The sequence below is a fragment of the Grampus griseus genome, assembly GCF_964374135.1.
Source record: "Grampus griseus genome assembly, chromosome: 2".
Lineage (NCBI taxonomy): Eukaryota > Metazoa > Chordata > Mammalia > Artiodactyla > Delphinidae > Grampus > Grampus griseus.
Genome location: NC_139018.1, coordinates 101215350 through 101230789, shown reverse-complemented (window position 1 = coordinate 101230789; position 15440 = coordinate 101215350). Strand labels below are relative to the sequence as shown.

Genomic DNA, 15440 nt, shown 5'->3' with positions numbered 1-15440 from the left:
TTGGGGGGGCGTGCCTGCATAAAGCAGGCAATTTTATACACACCTTCATTTCTCACTCCCAGTGTTGGCAACGGAGTCAGGAAAGAACATCCTCATACTGTTGGTGAGAGCTTTCAGTGGACTCCAATTTCCAGAGGCCAAGTTGGAACCACGTACATGAAAAGACTTAAATGTGCCTAACTTGTGACCCAGCGATTCCTCTTCTAGGAATTTATCCTAGGCAAGTGTACAAAGACATGTGTACAAGACGGTTCAGCAGAGGATTGCTTTAAAAAGAGTAAAGACAGCCTCCAAAATTCCAACATCAGGGGATAGGTCAAGTAAACCATAGTACCTCAATAAACTGGAATCCAGCTAGCTGTAAGAAATAGTGGTGTAGCTCTATACATCTGTATCTATATAGAATGATATGTAAGTGATTATATATGTGGCTACAAAAGTATGTAGTGACAATAGGTAGCACTTACTAAGTGCTTACTATGTGCCAAGCACTATTCTAAGAACTCCACAGATATTAGCTCATTTAATCTGCACACAGTGACAGTTGGGAAAGAACTGTCACTGATCCCATTTTACAGGGACTCAAAGAGGTTCTGTGCTCAAGCCACACACTAGTGACTAAGCTGAAACAGTCTCCAGAGCCCACGTTCCTGAATACCACGATTCTGCTTCTCAGTATAGGGTCCTATGTGTGCTAAAACAAAATGAATGGGGGAGGGGGGTGTGTTTAAGAAAGTCTGGAAGGATTGGAATGAGAATATTAATTGAGGCATTATCATAGGAATACATTTTTTTAAAAAAAAACAACACACTGCTGTTTTTCATTTCAGTTAGATAAATTTGCTGTGTAATATTAGAGATCATTCCCCTAGTTCTACACGATACCCGTGCTTATGAGGAGGTTGAAGAACAAACGGCACTCTTTCAGGTGGTGGGTTGAGTGTCACTAATTTTGACAAAGGGTTGAGAAGGATCAGCTCTGGTTTTTTTCAGTTTCAAGTCTGTACCACTGAGGAAGTCTCTTCAGTGGTCTTTTTAAATAGTTCAAATAATCTTTAAAATTCTCCACATGTTGAAGGTATATATAAAAGTATAAAGGGCCCAGGGACACCTTTAATGCTATGGAATGATCCCTGGCATCCTTTGAATTTAAAATCACTAATTTTTTTCCCTTTTTTGACTGTTTTAAGAAAAGAAAAAACGGGACGGGGGCGGTGATGTGGAGTGCTTGCAGAACAGTCTTTGTTGTATTAAAACCGACATTCTTTATGCCATGTTTCATTTAGAAGCTGTTTCCACACCAGCTTCTCCAGGGGCCCAGGGGTTGCCATACCTTCTGCCACTCTGAGTCCTGCTTCCCTACCTCCTGGTCCCAAGGCCTGCCTTTTCCTGAAATGCTCCTCCTTGGGGCTGCGCTAGGAAACGGTTTCTCATGCTAGAGAAGCTCAAAGAGTGAAGGTAGCCAGGAGTCAACAGTGCTTTAAAACACACCTCAGAATGGCAGCACCCTCCTCTGCGTCCATCCCCAGGCCAGGCCTCTGCGTGACCTACCTCAGTTGGCACTCACATTGGCCTATCAGGCGTGATTTTCCTTTTTTGAGTTGAAGTGTAGTTGATTTACAGTGTTGTGTTAATTACTGCTGTACAGCAAAGTGATTCAGTTACAGATATATTCTTTTCCATTATGGTTTATCGTAGGATATTGAATATAGTTCTCTGTGCTATACAGTAGGACCTTGTTGTTTGTGCATTCTATGTATAAAAGCTTACATCTGCTAACCCCAACCTGCCACTCCATCCCTCCCCCAACGCCCTCCCCCTTGGCAACCACCAGTCTCTTCTCTATGTCCGAGATTCTGTTTCATAGGTTCATTTGTGTCATGTTTTAGATTCCACATGTAAGTGATATCATATGGTATTTGTCTTTCTCTTTCTAACTTACTTCACTCAGTATGATAATCTCCAGTTGCATCCGTGTTGCTGCAAATGGCATTATTTCATTCTTTTTTATGACTGAGTAGTAGTAATCCATTGTATATATGTACCGTATCTTCTTTATCCATCTATTGATAGACACCTAGGTCGTTTCCATGTTTTGGCTATTGTGAATAGTGCTGCTATGAACATAGAGGTGCATGTTTCTTTTTGAATTATAGTTTTGTCCAGATATATGGCCAGGAATAGGATTGCTGGATCATATGGTAACTCTATTTTTAGTTTTCTGAGGAATCTCCACACCATTTTCCATAGTGGCTGCAGCAACTTTCATTCCCACCAACAATGTAGGAGGGTTCCCTTTCTCCACACCCTCTCCAGCATTTGTTACTTGTAGAATTTTTAACGATGGCTATTCTGACTGATGTGAGTTGGTACCTCATTGTAGTTTTGATTTGCATTTCTCTAATAATTGGTGATGTTGAGCATCTTTTCAAGTGCCTATTGGTTATCTGTGTTTCTTCTTTGGAGAAATGTCTATTTAGGTCTTCTGCCCATTTTTGGATTGGGTTGTTTGTTTTTTTGTTATTGAGTTGTATGAGCTGTTTGTGTATTTTGGAAATTAAGCCCTTAATGGTCACATTGTTTGCAAATATTTTCTCCCATACTGTAAGTTGTCTTTTTGGGTTTTTTTTATGGTTTCCTTTGCTGTGCAAAAGCTTGTAAGTTTGGTTAGGTCCCATTTGTTTATTTTTATTTCTATTGCCTTGGGAGACTGATCTAAGAAAACATTGGTACGATTTATGTTGGAGAATGTTTTGCCTGTGTTCACGTCTAGAAGTTTTATGGTGTCATGTCTTATGTTTAAGTCCTTAAGCCATTTTAAGGTTACTTTGTGGAAAAAATATGGAGTGCTTCATGAATTTGCGTGTCATCCTTGCTCAGGGGCCATGCTAATCTTCTCTGCATTGGTCCAATTTTAGTATATGTGCTGCCGAAGCGAGCACCGGGTAGGTGTGATTATCCCAAGTTTTTAGAACATGAAGTTGATATTCAGAGAGCTTTGATGACATGCCCAAGGTCCCACAACCACAATTTAAATAAAAATTTGGTTTCAAAATATGCGTTTTCCTCTTGACACTGTCCTGACTTGTGATTTACTCAACTGAGTTGCTTTGCTTTCTTTCTTTGGCTTTTTTTTTAAGCGGGGGAGTAAGGGGTAGAGAGTTTGGGCACAAGGGAGCATGATTTTTTTTTTTTTAAGTAAAAATGATTTTTTTAATTTTATAAACATGAATGCATCTTAGTGTTTCTAGGAGGTAGGTTAACTAGATAAATTTCAGGGTTTAAAGACACACACACACACACACACACACACACACACACACACACACACACACACACACACACACACACACACACACACACACACACACACACACACACACACACACACCTTCTCTTATGGTTTATAAATGATCCTAAGGACTGTACTGATTGAAAGATTATGGTGCCCTGACCTGGACAGTCCAAAACCCGATTCTGTTCTCTACCCCTTCTACACAGTCATGGATGACACACAATGATAGCATCAGTAGAACAAAATATATGGCATTTATTAAACATGTGACATAGGTTATAATATCAAAGTAGAGCATGCTTGAACAAATCACTCATTCCTTTAACAAAAACACCAATTAATATCAAAAACATTAAGTGATTAAATTTCCACAACATATAAAATTCTCTTTCAGTTAAAGTGAGAAAGAAAGAAAAAATAAATCACAGGTTGAATAAATACAGTGATTTCAGCTGGCCCCTTAAAGGCATAAGGCACAAAGTAAACCAAGGGGTTAGCACGTCAGAATGAAGCGTGTCTGCCCACATGAGGACCGGCTGCAGCCGAGGCTCCCACACCCCTGCACAGGTCCTCAGCACCTGCCCCTTCCTTCCCAGCGTCACATTTCCCCATGTGCCTGCACTCCTGCGGACAGGCTTCCCTGTAGCAGAGAAACACCGCCTCTAATACTTCTACGGGTAAATAAAACCTTCATGCTGTAACAAATGATCCTGGCAATAAGTAACATGAAATTTCAAGGTAATGCCTTATTTCCTCCCAGCCGAAGTCTAGTAAAACAGAAAATAGTGAGGAAATTCTCCTGATAGGACTCAGTGTCCGCATGGAAAGCTAATGACGGCCCAGTACAGCAGGGTACATACACTGGTTGGGTGTTTGAAATATGACCTTGAAACCTCTCTCTCCTGCCTTCCCCCTCCCCCTCCACTTTCCTTCATGTTTAAGAAGTGGATCAGAACCTCAGCAGTTTCCACTGCAGCTTAAACAGTGTATAGGACGAAGCAACAGTCACCCTTTCCAGACTTCAAGCCGCAGGGTTCCAGGGCCTTCGTCCATCAGTGAAAAGTGCACGTCTCCAAGTGCTTAAGTCAGAGTTTTCTTCATGGTTAACTCCAGGACTCGTGTGTATGGGGTATAATTCCTGGAAGCCACTGCGATCTCACGAGTCCTACCTGTTTGGCTGAGAAATGAGAAAATGCAGTCAGGAATATGAAACAAAACTTACCGTATGCTTCACGTGGTAAGATAACTCCAGGAAATCCTTTTCAACACTTAAAAATAGACTGCAGTAATGTAGTTGAATATTTCATTTAAATATTATGAGGGAGGGAGAGAAAACCATAATTCAAAAAGAGTCATGTACCACAATGTTCACTGCAGCTCTATTTACAATAACCAGGACATGGAAGCAACCTAAGTGTCCACTGACAGATGAATGGATAAAGAAGATGTGGCACATATATACAATGGAATATTACTCAGCCATAAAAAGAAACAAAATTGAGTTATTTGTAGTGAGGTGGATAGACCCAGAGTCTGTCATACAGAGTGAAGTAAGTCAGAAAAACAAATACCATATGCTAACATATATATATAGAATCAAAAAAAAAAAAAAGATTCTGAAGAACCTAGAGGCAGGACAGGAATAAAAACGCAGATGTAGAGAATGGACTTGAGGACACGGGGAGGGGGAAAGGTAAGGTGGGACGAAGTTAGAGAGTGGCGTGGACATATATACACTACCAAATATAAAATAGATAGCTAGTGGGAAGCAGCCACATAGCACAGGGAGATCAGCTCGGTGCTTTGTGACCACCTAGAGGGGTGGGATAAGGAGGGTGGGAGGGAGACGCAAGAGGGAGGCGATATGGGGATATATGTATATGTATAGCTGATGCACTTTGTTATGAAGCAGAAACTAACACACCATTGTAAGCAATTATACTCCAATAAAAAAAAAAGTACATTAGTGGTTGCCAGGGCCTAGGAGAAGGAGGGGATGGAGTTTGACTGCTAAGGGGTACAGGGTTTCTTTCTGGGGTGAGGGAAATTTTCTAAAATTAGATAAGTGATGCTGGTTGCACAACTTTGTAAATATACTAAAAACTATTGAATTGCACATTCTAAAAGGATGAATTCTATGCTATGTGGATTACATCTCAGTAAAACTTATTTAAAAAAGAAAAATATGAGGGACCATTATTTTTAGCAATTTCTTTAAAAAGTTTTATTGGAGTGTAGTTGATTTGCAATGTTGTGTTAGTTTCAGGTGTACAGCAGAGTGATTCAGATATACATATATTCATTCTTTTTCAGATTCTTTTCTCATATAGGTTATCACAGAATATTGAGTACAGTTCTCTGGGCTATACAGTAGGTCCTTGTTGGTTATTTATCTTATATATAGTAGCGTATGTATATTAATCCCAAACTCCTGATTTATCCCTCCTGCCCACATTTCCCCTTTGATAACCATAAGTTTTCAATACCTGTACGTCTGTTTCTGTTTTGTAAATAAGTTCATCTGTATCATTTTCAAAAAATAGATTCCACATGAGTCATACCATATGATATTTGTTTTTCTCAGTCTGACTTACTTCACTTAGTGTGATAATCTCTAGGTTCATCCATGTTGCTGCAAATGGCATTATTTTATTCTTTTTTATGGCTGAGTAATATTCCATTGTATATATGTACCACATCTTCTTTATCCATTCCTCTGTCAATGGACATTTAGGTTGCTTCCATGTCTAGGCTGTTGTAAATAGTGCTGTAATGAACATTGGGGTGCATGAATATTTTCTAATTGTGTCTTTCTCCAGATATATGCCAAGGAATGGGATTGCTGGATCATATGGTAGTTCTATTTTTAGTTTTTTAAGGAACCTCCATACTGTTCTCCATAGTGGTTGTACCAATTTACATTCCCACCAACAGTGTAGGAGGGTTCCCTTTTCTCCACACCCTCTCCAGCACTTAACTGTAGACTTTTTGATGATGGCCATTCTGACCGGTGGTAGGTGATACCTTACTGTAGTTTTGATTTGCATATCTCTGATAATTAGTGATGTTGAGCATCTTTTCATGTGCTTTTTGGCCATCTGTATGTCTCCTTTGGAGAAATGTCTATTTAGGTCTTCTGCCCATTTTTGGATTGGGTTGTTTGGTTTTTGTTGTTGTTGTTTTTTCAGATAGAGCTGCATGAGCTGTTTGTATATTTTGGAAATTAATCCCTGTCAGTCACTTTGTTTGCAAATATTTTCTCCCATTTTGTGGGTTGTCTTTTCGTTTCATTTATGGTTTCCTTTGCTGTGCAGAAGCTTTTAAGTTTAATTCGGTCTCATTTGTTTATTTTTGTTTTTATTTTTTAATTTTATTTTTTTATTTAAGTATAGTTGATTTACAATATGATGCCAATCTCTGCTGTTCAGCAAAAGTGACTCAGTTATACACATACAGGCATTCTTTTTTTATATTCTTTTCCATTATGGTTTATCATAGGAGATTGGATATAGTTCCCTGTGTTATATACATTAGGACCTTGTTTATCCATCCTATCTATAATAGTTTACATCTGTTAATCCCAAACTCCCAGTCCTTCCCTCCCCCAATGCCCTCCCCCTTGGCAACCACAAGTCTGTTCTCTGTGTCTGCGAGCCTGTTTCTGTTTTGTAGATAGGTTAATTTGTGCCATATTTTAGATTCCACATATCAGTGATATTATATGGTATTTGTCTTTCCCTTTCTGACTTACTTAGTATGATAATCTCTAGTTGCATCCATGTTGATGCAAATGGCATTATTTCGTTCTTTTTTATGGCTGAGTAGTACTCCATTGTATATATGTACCACATCTTCTTTATCCATTCATCTGTCGGTGGACATTAGGTTGTTTCCATGTTTTAGCTATTGTCAACAGTGCTGCTGTGAACATAGGGGCGCATGTATCTTTCTGAATTATAGTTTTGTTTGGGTACATTCCCAGGAGTGGGACTGCTAGATGACAAGGTAATTCTATTTTTAGTTTTCTGAGGAATCTCCATACTGTTTTCCATAGTGGCTGTACCAACTTACATTCCCACCAGCAGTGTAGGAGGGTTCCCTTTTCTCTACATCCTCTCCAGCATTTATTTCTAGACTTTTTAATGACTGCCATTCTGACTGGTGTGAGTTGGTACCTCATTGTAGTTTTGATTTGCATTTCTCTAATAATTAGTGGTGTTGAGCATCTTTTCATGTGTCTACTGGCCATCCATACGTCTTCTTTGGAGAAATGTCTATTAAGGTCTTTGGCCCATTTTTCGATTGGGTTGTTTGTGTTTTTGTTGTTGAGTTGTATAAGCAGTTTGTATATTTTGGAGACTAAGCCCTTGTCTATTGCATCATTTGTAAATATTTTCTCCCATTCTGTAGGTTGTCTTTTCATTTTTATATGGGTTCCTTTGCTGTGCAAAAGCTTGTAAGTTTGATATGGTCCCGTTTGTTTATTTTTATTTCTGTTGCCTTGGGAGACTGACCTAGGAAAACATTGGTATGATTTATGTCAGAGAATAAATTCTAGAAGTTTTAGAAGTGTTATGGTGTCAAGTTCTAGAAGTTTTATGGTGTCATGTTTTATGTTTAAGTCTTTAAGCCATTTTGAGTTTATTTTTTGCGTGGTGTGAGGGTGTGTTCTAACTTCACGGACTTACATGCAGCTGTCCAACTTTCCCAGCACCACATGTTAAAGAGACTTATTACTATTTTATATTCTTGTCTCCTTTGTTGAAGATTAATTGCCTGTAGGTGTCTAGGTTTATTTCTGGGCTCTCTATTCTGGTCCATTGATCCATATGTCTGTTTTTGTACCAATACCACATTGTTTTGATTACTGTGGCTCTGTAGTATTGTTTGAACTCTGGGAGAGGTATGCCTCCTTTTTTTTCCCTCAGGATTGCTTTGGCAATTCTGGGTCTTTTATGGTTCCATATAAAGTTTTGATTGTTCTAGTTCTGTGAAAAATGTCATGGGTATTTTGATAGGGATCGCATTAAATCTGTAGATCGCTTTGGGTAGTATTGCCATTTTAACAATATTAATTCTTCCAATCCAAGAGTATGGGGTATCTTTCCATTTCTTTGGATCCTTTTTAATTCATTAATGTTTTGTAGTTGATAGCGTGTAAGTCTTTCACCTCCTTGGTCAGGTTTACTCTGAAGTATTTTTTTTGGTGGTATTTTAAAAGGTATTTTTTTTTACATTCCCTTTCTGATATTTCATTGTTAGTGTAAAGAAATGCAACTGATTTTTGGATGTTAATCTTGTATTTTGCTACTTTGCTTAATTCATTTATTTGATCTAGTGATTTTTGTGTGGAGTCCTTAGGGTTTTATATATATAGTATCATGTCATCTGCAAACAGTGACAATTTCACCTCTTCCAATTTGGATACCTTTTTTTTTCCTTGTCTGATTGCTGTGGCTAGGACTTCCAATACTATGTTGAATAGAAGTGGTGAGAGTGGGCATCCTTTTCTTGTTCCTGAATTTAGTAGGAAGGCTTTTTGCTTTTCACTGTTGAGTATTATATTGGCTGTGGGTTTGTCATAAATGGCTTTTATTATGTTGAGATATATGTTCCCTAGGAGGTGGATCCAAAAAGTTATTGCTGCGATTTATGTTCAAAGAGTGTTGCCTATGTTTTCCTCTAAGAGTTTTATAGTGTCCGGCCTTACATTTAAGTCTTTGATCCATTTTGAGTTTATTTTTGTGTATGGTGTTAAAGAATGATCTAATTTCATTCCTTCACATGTAGCTGTCCAGTTCTCCCAGCACCACTTATTGAATCCATTGTATATTCTTGCCTGCTTTGTCATACGTTGACCGTATGTGCGTGGGTTTATTTCTGGGCTTTCTGTCCTGTTCCATTGATCTATATTTCTGCTTTGCACCAGTACCATACTGTTTTGATTACTGTAGCTTTGTAGTATAGTCTGAAGTCAAGGAGCCTGATTCCTCCAGCTCCATTTTTCTTTCTCAGGATTGCTTTGGCTATTTGGAGTCTTTTGTATTTCCATACAAATTTAAAAATATTTTGATCTAACTCTGTGAAAAATGCCATTGGAAATTTGATAGGGATTGCATTGAATCTGTAGGTTGCCTTGGGTAGTATAGTCATTTTGATAATATTGATTCTTCCAATCCAAGAACATGGTATCTCTTTCTATGTGTTTGTGTCATCTTCTATTTCTTTCATCAGCATCTTACAGTTTTAAGAGTACAGGTCTTTGTTCTCCTCAGGCAGGTTTATTTCATTTTTTTTTTCTTTTTCGATACTATGGTAAATGAGATTGTTTCCTTAACACATTTTTGACTGGAGGCATATTACGGCCACAGGTGTTAGTTTCTACAAAAATCCGGGCTTCCCTGGTGGCGCAGTGGTTGAGAGTCCGCCTGCCGATGCAGGGGACATGGGTTCGTGTCCCAGTCTGGGAAGATCCCACATGCTGCAGAGCGACTAGGCCCATGAGCCATGGCCGCTGAGCCTGCGCATCCGGAGCCTGTGCTCTGCAACGGCAGAGGCCACAACAGTGAGAGGCCCACGTACTGCAAAAAAAAAAAAAAAAAAAAAATCCCCTGGTCAATAATGTGTTAATTTCTCTTTCCGATCTTTTGTTGTTAGTGTATAGGAATGCAAGAGATTTCTGTGTATTAATTTTGTATCCTGCAACTTTACCAAATTCATTGATGATCTCTAGTAGTTTTCTGGTGGCATCTTTACAATTTTCTATATATAGTATCATGTCATCTGCAGACAGTGACAGTTTTACTTCTTTTCCAACTTGGATTCCTTTTATTTCTTTTTCTTCTCTGACTGCCATGGCTAGGACTTCCAAAACCATACTGAATAAAAGTGGCAAGAGTGGACATCCTTGCTTTGTTCCTGATCTCAGAGGGAACTTTGCACCATTGAGAATGATGTTAGCCCTGGGTTTGTCATATATGGCCTTTATTATGTTGAGGTAGGTTCCCTCTATGCCCAGTTTCTGGAAAGTTTTTATCGTAAATGGGTGTTGAATTTTGTCAAAAGCTTTTTCTGCATCTATTGAAATGATCATATGGTTTTTATTCTTCATTTTGTTAATGTGTATCACACTGATTGATTTGCGGATATTGAGGAATCCTTGCATCACTGGGATAAACCCCACCTGATCATGGTGTATGATCCTTTTAATGTGTTGTTGGGTTCGGCTTACTAGTATTTTTGTTGATTTTTGCATTTATGTTCATCAGTGATAATTGCCCTATAATTTTCTTTTTTTGTCTGGTTTCAGGGTGATGGTGGCCTCATAGAATGAGCTTGGCAGTGTTCCTTCCTCTACAGTTTTTTGGAAGAGTTTCAGAAGGTAGGTGTTAGCTCTTCTCTAAATATTTGATGGAATTCACCTGTGAAGCCATAATTTCAGTACTTGTGACTGGTCTGTATTTTCTGTTTCTTCTTGGTTCAGTTTTGGAACGTTGTATGTTTCTAAGAACTTGTCCATTTTTTCTAGGGTGTCCATTTTATTGACGTATAGCTGCTTGTAGTAGTCTCTTATGATCCTCTGTATGTCTCTTATGATCTCTTTGTATCCTTTCCATGGTGTCTTCTTTTTCATTTCTAATTTTATTGATTTGAGCCCTCTCCCTTTTTTACTTGATGACTCTGGCTAAAGATTTATCAATTTTGTTTATCTTTTCAAAGAACCAGCTTTTAGTTTCATTGATCTTTTCTATTGTTTTCTTCATCTCTATTTATTTCTGCTCTGATCTTTATGATTTCTTTCCTTCTACTAACTTTGGGTTTTCTTCTTTCTGTAGTTGCTTTAGGTGTAAGGTTAGGTAGTTTGAGAATTTTCTTATTTCCTAAGTTAAGAAGATTGTGTTGCTATAAACTTCCCTCTTAGAACTCCTTTTGCTGCATCCCATAGGTTTTGGATAGTCGTGTTTTCATTGTAATTTGTCTGTAGGTATTTTTTATTTCTTCAGTGATCCATTGGTTGTTTAGTAACATATTGTTTAGCCTTCATGTGTTTGTGTTTTTACCTTTTTTTCCCTGTAATTCATTTCTAATCTCATAGTGTTGTGGTCAGAAAAGATGCTTGATATGATTTCAATTTTCTTAAATTTACTGAGGCTCGCTTTGTGGCCCAGCATGTGATCAGTCCCAGAGAATGTTCCATGTGCACTTAAGAAAGTATATTCTGCTGCTTTTGGATGGATGTCCTATAAATATCAATTAAGTCTATCTAGTCTGTTGTGGCATTTAAAGCTTGTGTTTCCTTATTGATTTTCTGTCTGGATGATCTGTCCACTGATGAAAGTTGGGTGTTAAAGTCCCCTACTATTAGTGTGGTACTGTTGATTTCTCCTTTTATGGCTGTATTTCCCTTCTATATTGAGATTCTTGCCTTATATATTGAGGTGCTCCTGTGTTGGGTGCATATATATTTACAATTACGTCTTCCTCTTGGATTGGTCCCTTGATCATTATGGCCTGCCCCTGGAGCTCCTATAGGTAGTGTCCTGTTGCCTGGGAGTGCTGACAGGGAAAGAAGCTCTTGTGGTGGTCCCACCCTCTCCCTATGTGTCCCCCAATAATGGCACTTTGCCTCTGGCAGGCCCAGGCTTCTTCCGAATACACCCTCAGTTGCCACAGTCCAGCCTCTTCAGGCTGTTTCTACACAGCCAACCCTGGTCCTCTCCCTGGGTCTGACCTCCAGAGCCTGAGCTATAGCACCCAGCCCCTACCCACACTGACCGACGAGTGTCTCAGGCTGGGGAGCACAGGGTGGCAGTGCCAACCTTCTGTGCAGGTTACTCTCTCTTTTGCCTCCCACAAACTTGTTACTGTGCTCTCCTCCTAGGCTCTGAAGCTCCCCCCGCCCATCCAGGCTGGTCCCCCTGCTGTGAGGAACAGGTGTGGGAACCTTTCCTTCTTCACAGCTGCCTTCCTGGACGCAGGCCCCATCCCAGTGCTTTCTTTTCCTTTTTCCTTTTGTCCTACCTGGTTATGTGGAGGTTTTCTAGCCCTTGCAGAAGTCTGAGGTCTTCTTTCATTATTTAGTAGATGTTTGTGACTCGTTCCACTTGTAGGTGTATTTATAGTGTTTTTGTGGGAGAAGGTGAGTTTCCTCCACCATATTGATCCCCCTACCTGGAGCCAGCCATTATTTTTAGCAACTTTTAAAGGTTATACTAGGTATCCATGATTCAGAAAAATAAAAAAAAAAATGCATTCAAGGAACTCACAATTAGGCAGGAAACATATGTATTTAAATAGTTGCAATGTGTTAGGTAATACATAAAGACATAAAAAGCTATACTGGATACTCTGCATTTGCCTGTTCAGATCCATCCCCCTTTCTCCACCCCACCCTCTGCCCTGGGAAGCTTACCTGAAGGTCAGCATCAGTGGGCTCCCTCAGCCTTTACCTTCCGGTTGGTTTGGACCAATTGGGAGATCACGGGATGAGAGAATGGAGGACAGGGAGGCCAGGACATCTGTTCCCTCTCATCAGTCTGCAGCTTGGTAGTTGGCTACATTCCTTTAGCAAAGGCCATGCTCCAGCTCACCCCTTCATCTCTTCTACCAGCTTTCTCTCCCCACCTCTTCAGGCCCAGGCTGGAAATAGCTCCAGAGCAAGCCAGTGTCCATTTTTTATTTCCCTAAAAGCAGCCCTCAAATTTTTACAGTCCCTTCATTTAAAGTCTCTTCTGTTTCCCTTTCTGCCAGGACCCTGAGCAATACAAGAGCGAACATATGGGCAAAGTGATAGCAGAACAAGTTAGCTTCACTGGGAGGAAACTGGCCCAGGGAAGGTGACTCCTGAAGGATGCCTAGGCATTCCTCAGGTGGGTGAGGAGGAGATGGGAATTCCAGGCAGATGGACAGTACGGGCAAAGGCAAAGAAGGGTGAACACAGAGGCCATGGTGTGGAAAGGAGACACGCTTGGCAGGACTGAAGCAAAGAGTTCATGATGAAGTGGCAGAAGATGAGGTCAGGGTGGGGAAGCAGGGCCCTGTGTGCCCTGCTAAGGGGTTCAGAAGGGGACAGCGAGCCACTAAAGGTTTTTAAGGAGGGGCAGGATATGTTCCTATTTTTATTCTAGCAAGATCCCTTGGCACCGCTGAGGGTTGGTTGATTGCAGAGGCGTTAGTCTGGAGGCAGGAGGTGAATTAGGAGAGTTTTGCTATTTAGGAGGTGAGAGAGACCATGAGAACTCAAACTCTGAAAGTAGCACTGTAGATGAAGAAGCACGGAAAGGTTGAGATGATATTTGGGAGGCAGAATTAATGGGATTTGGTGACTAAGATGGAGAAAATATCCCATTTCTTTTTCTGCCTAGACACATAACTACCTTTCCTAGCCTCCCTTACAGTTTGGTAGGCCACTTGACTATAATGGGCAGGAATGATTTACATTACTTGCAGGTTTAGCCCATACCATTTTGCAGTCACAGATGTTTTCCTAAAAGGACAATCGGAGCATATTACTGTTCTCTTTTCTTTTAACAAATTTATTATTTTTGGCTGCGTTGGTCTTCGTTGCTACACGCAGGCCTTCTCTAGCTGTGGTGAGCGGGGGCTACTCTTCGTTGCAGTGCGTGGGCTTCTCATTGCGGTGGCTTCTCTTGTGGAGCATGGGCTCTAGGCACGTGGGCTTCAGTAGTTGTGGCTCATGGGCTCTAGAGCACAGGCGCAGTAGTTGTGGCGCACAGGTTTAGCTGCTCCATGGCATGTGGGATCTTCCCGGACCAGGGCTCGAACCCGTGTCTCCTGCATTGGCAGGCAGATTCTTAACCACTGTGCCACCAGGGAAGTCCATATTACTGTTCTTAAAACTTTCCAAAGTCTCCCCCTTGCTTCCTGGATGGAGTCTAAACTCCTCTGCAGGGTGTAAAGGCCTCCACCTTCTACTGTTATATCTCCTGCCTGGCCTTGCTAAGAAACACAGCTCTCATTTACACACTGCCTCTCAGCTCTGCCATCCTCACCTGTCCCCTCTGCCTTGAATGCTTCCCTCATCAAGTTGATCTGATGAATTCCTGCCTATATTCCAAGATTCAAACCAAACATCACCTCCTCTGTGACAGTCTCCCCAATTCCCTGCAGCAGTGATTGATAGAAACTATCAATCATTCCTTTCTGTGTGCTCTGTTTCCTTGAGCAGCACTTCTCAATTTTCTGCTTACACAAGGTTCACTTTTGCTAAACTTTCCCATCAGTAATACCTCCCATTACCCTGAAGTGATTTTCAACTATGGTTGGGAGACAACTTCTTAATAGGGTGTATTAGAAGCTTGGGGGGAATGTTAAACTTCACATGTCTCTCCCCAAGAGATTCAATATTTCTTCCATGCTTTCCTCCCCTTGAAAATGACTGTCACAGAGGCTTGTGACACACTACTGGAAGCATCTCATTGCACCCACTGGTCTATATACATTCTCTGCTAGTTATAATTTCATGAAGCGTGAAAACCATATCTTGCTTATCTTCATGACCTCAGCAGCTCACTCAGGCCAGGCACAAAACTATCACTACACAGATGGATGACACAGGGAACCAGAGGACGACGGATTTCAAGGAGTCAGTGTCACCTTCACCTGGCACAGAGGAATCCGCAAGATTTGTCAATTCAGGGCTCTTCAGTGGCCTGACCAGGTAATTTAGTGGAGTGCCAGGGGCAGGAGCCAGATGGCAATCTGTGCCAACTCCTGTGCAGATGCCACAGAACAGAAATAGTCTCTGGTGACACTATCCTGAAAGCCCATAAAATTCAGAAATATTGATAAAGATGAACCCTCTGGTTTCAAAAACAGGCTCTCATATCCTCCCTTTCAAAAAGAAGTGAGGTATTTTATTTAGTTGAACACTAGGAAACAATGGGTTTTTAAGAACACAAATAATTTCAACCCCAGAATGAAAATTCAGCCATTTCCTAGCCACATTAAGGCTATTGTTAACCTTTTATTAATCCATAAAGGGGCAGTTCCCTTGGGGGAAACAATAGCAGAGGCAGCAAATAAAGCTTTGACAGAAAGCTACTTTGTGTTTTGGGTTTTACAACAGAAATATGAAAACGTAGGCATTTTAAAACCCTTACTATGCACTGGGCACTTAAGACAA

The 15440-nt window shown here is 40.4% G+C and overlaps 1 protein-coding gene across 1 annotated transcript in view; it reads right to left on the bottom strand.

Annotated features, from left to right (window-relative positions):
• Positions 1-3521: 3521 nt before the first annotated feature.
• Positions 3522-15440, bottom strand: part of MYZAP (myocardial zonula adherens protein) — a gene marked incomplete at its 5' end in the record, with an annotated part of 100595 nt that continues 88676 nt past the window's right edge. Inside the window, one exon of the mRNA XM_082649406.1 lies at positions 3522-4472. Within this exon, the coding sequence (XP_082505532.1) occupies positions 4376-4472 (97 nt within the window). The 3' untranslated portion in view covers positions 3522-4375. The remainder of the gene's footprint in view (positions 4473-15440) is intronic.